Consider the following 4392-nt stretch of genomic DNA (forward strand, 5'->3'; position numbering starts at 1 on the left):
TCTAGAGCAAGGGTGGGCAACCTTTTTTATAACATGGGCCAGAATAAATTTTACGTTTTTTCCACGGGCCATAGTAGTTAATTGACACCTTGTGACCTGTAAATTTTTACTTTGCAAATATGAAATAAATAAATAAATAAATAAAAAGAAATTAATTACTACAGTCGACCCCCCCCTATAACACTGTTGATAATTCCGTTTTATATAAATTCCATGCTGTACGAGTCACTTAGATTTTACAAATACGTAAGCCGTTCACAGCCCGGCACGCGTATTTGTAAAATCTAAGTGACTCGTACAACATGAAATTCATATAAAACGGAATTATCAACAGTGTTATAGGGGGGTCGACTTGTATTTAATATGAAATGGATACTGGCTACTTTGTATTTCAAGTGATTGATACGGTAAATAAGCTAGTCTAGTCGGGATCATCAGAGCCCATCAATGATCAGGGAGCTAAAACCATTGAACTATGATCATGGGTTCGAGCTTGGCCAAAGGGTTCCGGGTTTAATTCACGTTAGTAACACCTAAATAGGGACCAGTTTCTCATGAAAGATCTCCCCGGAAGTGTTGCGTTGCGGTATACGAAGAAACCAAACCAAACCGGGATCATCGGTAATTCTTCACGTGAAAATGAATGTAAAAAAAATAATTATCATAATGACGGACGTTTGTATGTTTGGGTAAAGATCAGATAATGTTTAGTTAAGTGTGGAAAATATCCGCAATGCGAGTTTGTATGTTAAAGTGTCGTTTTAGTGTCTTCTTCCAACAGAAGTTTATTTTGGCTCTGGTGTACAAAGAAGGTATGTTTTAACCATTAAGAATTATGTAAAATTACAATTTATATGTTATAATTATTACGGTAATTCATGTTATCGTATATCTTTATAACTTTATTGTTTTATCGTTTAAAATTAATTGAGGAAGAGCGTTAGCGATGCCTCTTCTGTGTGTCTACAGAATTGTGTTCGTTTTCAAAATTTAATCGATCGATTTTCATGAAACTTTGCTATCGATATTTTTCATTTTATCATTAATATTTATATATTAATCCATATATATTCGATTGGTTTATTTGCTTATGACAATGCGACTCGTGGGCGATCTGCCGATGGGGGTGCCTCCCGGGAGGACTTTTATTTAAAACCCTATTTAGGTGTTACTAACAAGAAGAAAACCCGGAAAACTCTACGTGGCAGGTCACTTAAACTCCAAGTGTAATAGGTTTTAACTACCAATGTTATGGTAGTTTTCTGTCATCCCCAAAATATTCCCCGTTGAGCCGTAGTATATTATTATTTCCTTCTGTTATAGCCTATATAACAGAGGGAAAGTACAGTACGATAGGTAAAAAATGACCACTCAAGATATTTACATTTTTGGACTCAGGGGACCTTGAAACATCGAGAAATTGCAAAAAATATCGCGGGTAATTTCTGTATGTATGGATGATAGTGTGGGGGGGCACGATTTTGTTTACCCTCTTTGAATAATATCAATAGTTAATCCCAATTATAATAGTTAAATATATAAAAAATTTNACTTTATCCTGGCATAGAAACAATAAAAACGATTCCGCTTGACTTTCGGTTCCGTAGAACTTATCAACACATTGATCTAAGAGCTCACCAGTCTGAATGGAAGAATTGTATGCAAAATTTAAATTAATTCTGAGAAATAGTGTACTGTACATATTTATAGTAAAACCTAACAAATTATTTTCTTCTCTTAACACTTCAAGCTGTACCTCATTAAATGGTTTTCCAATTGCAGGCTTATTCAACCATGATGAGCATAGAAAAAAATCATTTTTAAGAGTAGTCAGAGGAGAAAGATTCAAAGATGATAAGTCTATTTATATACAGATGTACAGTACAGTACATAGTTTATTTATCCGGTATTGATTGACAGTTACATGTTAAGGTCTAGCACAACATAGCCTTAACATGTAGCTCTATAACTTTTCGAAGCGATTAGGACCAATGCCAGAATATGCAAATTTCAGGCCCTAGGAAAAGTTGTAATACGGACTTCACAATAAAAAATTAATTTTATTTATTTATAAGTAAATTAAATTAGATATAGCCCTAGGCATTTGCCTAGTTATACCGGACTTATTAAAGTCTATACTTAATGGGTTTAATTAAGTCATATAGGCACGGATTCACGAAGGCATCGTATCGCAACTTACAATGAACAATCGTCGTAAGTTGCAATACGACAAAATTTTGTATTGATAATACTTGTCGTAACCGAAAATATCGTAAATAGGCGTCGTTATGTCATGACACAGAGTAGGATGGGGTCTTGAAACACAGAAATGCAAAAAATGAAGGTTTTTTTCTGTGTGTATGGATGATAGTGTGTGCGGGGGGCGATTTTGTTCATTTTTCTTGAAACACGCCGAAAATTCTGAAATTTTGCAGAGAGATTTTTGTATCGGGGATCAATGTCATTGAATTTTAATGGTTAAAGGTCAAGAGGTGAGGAGATAGAGAAGAGATAGATATGTCATATCTCAGTTTGGTAGAACTTAATGAAGAGTTTACTCGTTATTAGTATTTGCAACTAAATATATCCGAACCAATTGTTATTATTTTTTTTTAAAAAAATATACTCACTACTTGCTAAATAAGCCAACTTTGTAAACAGATTGTTATTAATATAACGTAACTCGTTTTTTCTAGGTCACGTCACTGAAATCAAGTCAACGAACTGAATACTCGCTTAAGGTACTATCAAGGTTTTATAAAATTACAGTCAAACCTCGATCTAACGCACTTCTAACATTTTACACATCCAAGCCTTCGTATCTACTTCATAATTTTATTAGTTTCACTTTAAAATTACATATTTTGCATACAGAACCGATTTAAAATACATGTCTTATAGAGAAAAAAACATTAACACAAAAGTATTTCGTATTAACGAAAAGCATTAATATCTCGAAACTTTAATAAGGATAAACTTCTATAAAAAATAGTAATAACCAGCTTAATTACTGAGGAATAGACACTTTTCCAAACATATTAAACACTAACCATTTATGCAAATATTTCTGTATAATTTCTGGCAAGAATTTTCCCGTAATTTGAAGAGAATGCCCCAAGTAACCAGTTGTATAATTTGATAAAGCTAAAGTTCCGATCGCGCTCTTAGCGTACGAATCCGCATCGGGAGCGAAGAACGACAGTCGATTCCACATTCCGTTGCTGTAATCCAAAATCTTTGTATTCACGAAACTAGGAATGAGCGTTTGAAAAACCACACCTGGCAATTTCTCGTGGGTAAGGCTGCAGCTTATTGCTTCGCAGGCGGCCTTAGTTGCTCCGTAACAACTAAACAGAGGCACATTAAACATGAATATCAAACTAGAAATAGTGACGATGGCTCTGCGTTTTCTCTTCAACATTTCTGGTAACACCACGCAATTCAGTATTAAAACTGAATCGATGTTAACGTGGATGATATCCAGAAGATTTTCTTGACTAAACGATAAGAAATAAGAAGGCGAAGGGCCGACGATTCCTACGTTGTTTACGAGTATTCTTACGTCTTTCTCCTTTAACTGGTCCTTCAGGTGTTCGTATAATTGCCATCCTGATGTAAAATCGGCTTGTATAACTTCCACGTTGATCGAATAACTCCTTTGCAGATCTTCGGCGGTCTTTCTTAGTTTTTCCGCATTTCTACTGACCAGAATAATATTTAAGCCTAATCCGGCCAATTCTTTAGCGTAAGACTTTCCTATTCCGTCGGTGGAACCGGTGACGACTGCCCAATTTCCGTACTTCTTGATATCAATCGACAGGAATTTGGAGAAGACGAAGAGCTTCGCACCAAGCACCAAGACGTAGAACGAGTAGACGAATATGAAGATTATAAAAGCTACTCCGACGGCTGCGAGGAAATAAACTGTTGGTGTTATACATTGAAACATGATTGAGAACTAAATACGTTATTAATGTGACATTCTGCGATATGAAAGGAGGAAAGACGTGAATATATTTAATGATAGCCGGTGATAGTGTATAAAAAACGTAGGTAATTAATGTTCTGTTCTTTTTAAGAATTTTTTCTTCTTAAAAGTTTTTTTTTTTTTACTTGAATCTCTGTTGTGCAATAAAAATCAAGTATTTTTAATGACTTGGAACTGCGTTAAAAAATAAATTACTGTTTCGCGGTATAAATATCCAATTGTAATTTATAGTAGTGAATATTAATTTTAGTTTTATTCCTCTTCTCACACATTTTTCAGTTATTTGCTATTATTTTTTAATTTCTTTATTTGACCGGATTCATTAATGCGTAAAGAAAACCTGCAGAACCCTGTATTGATAATTAATATTCGTGTAAAAAGAAAAGGAAACATTATATTATTTT

General features: G+C 34.2%; 1 protein-coding gene and 1 pseudogene across 1 annotated transcript in view; one reads left to right on the forward strand and one right to left on the reverse strand.

Moving 5' to 3' along the window:
• Positions 1-2855: 2855 nt before the first annotated feature.
• Positions 2856-4001, reverse strand: LOC111625193 (annotated as a pseudogene).
• LOC111625191 (growth hormone-inducible transmembrane protein-like) overlaps positions 3976-4392 on the forward strand; it is a 24977-nt gene continuing 24560 nt past the window's right edge. The window contains exon 1 of the mRNA XM_023368266.1: positions 3976-4007. Coding sequence (XP_023224034.1) covers positions 3991-4007 — 17 coding nt within the window. The 5' untranslated portion in view covers positions 3976-3990. The remainder of the gene's footprint in view (positions 4008-4392) is intronic.

Source organism: Centruroides sculpturatus, unplaced genomic scaffold (assembly GCF_000671375.1).
Source record: "Centruroides sculpturatus isolate CEXI.00-Female unplaced genomic scaffold, Cexi_2.0 scaffold456, whole genome shotgun sequence".
In the NCBI taxonomy this organism is placed as follows: Eukaryota; Metazoa; Arthropoda; class Arachnida; order Scorpiones; family Buthidae; genus Centruroides; species Centruroides sculpturatus.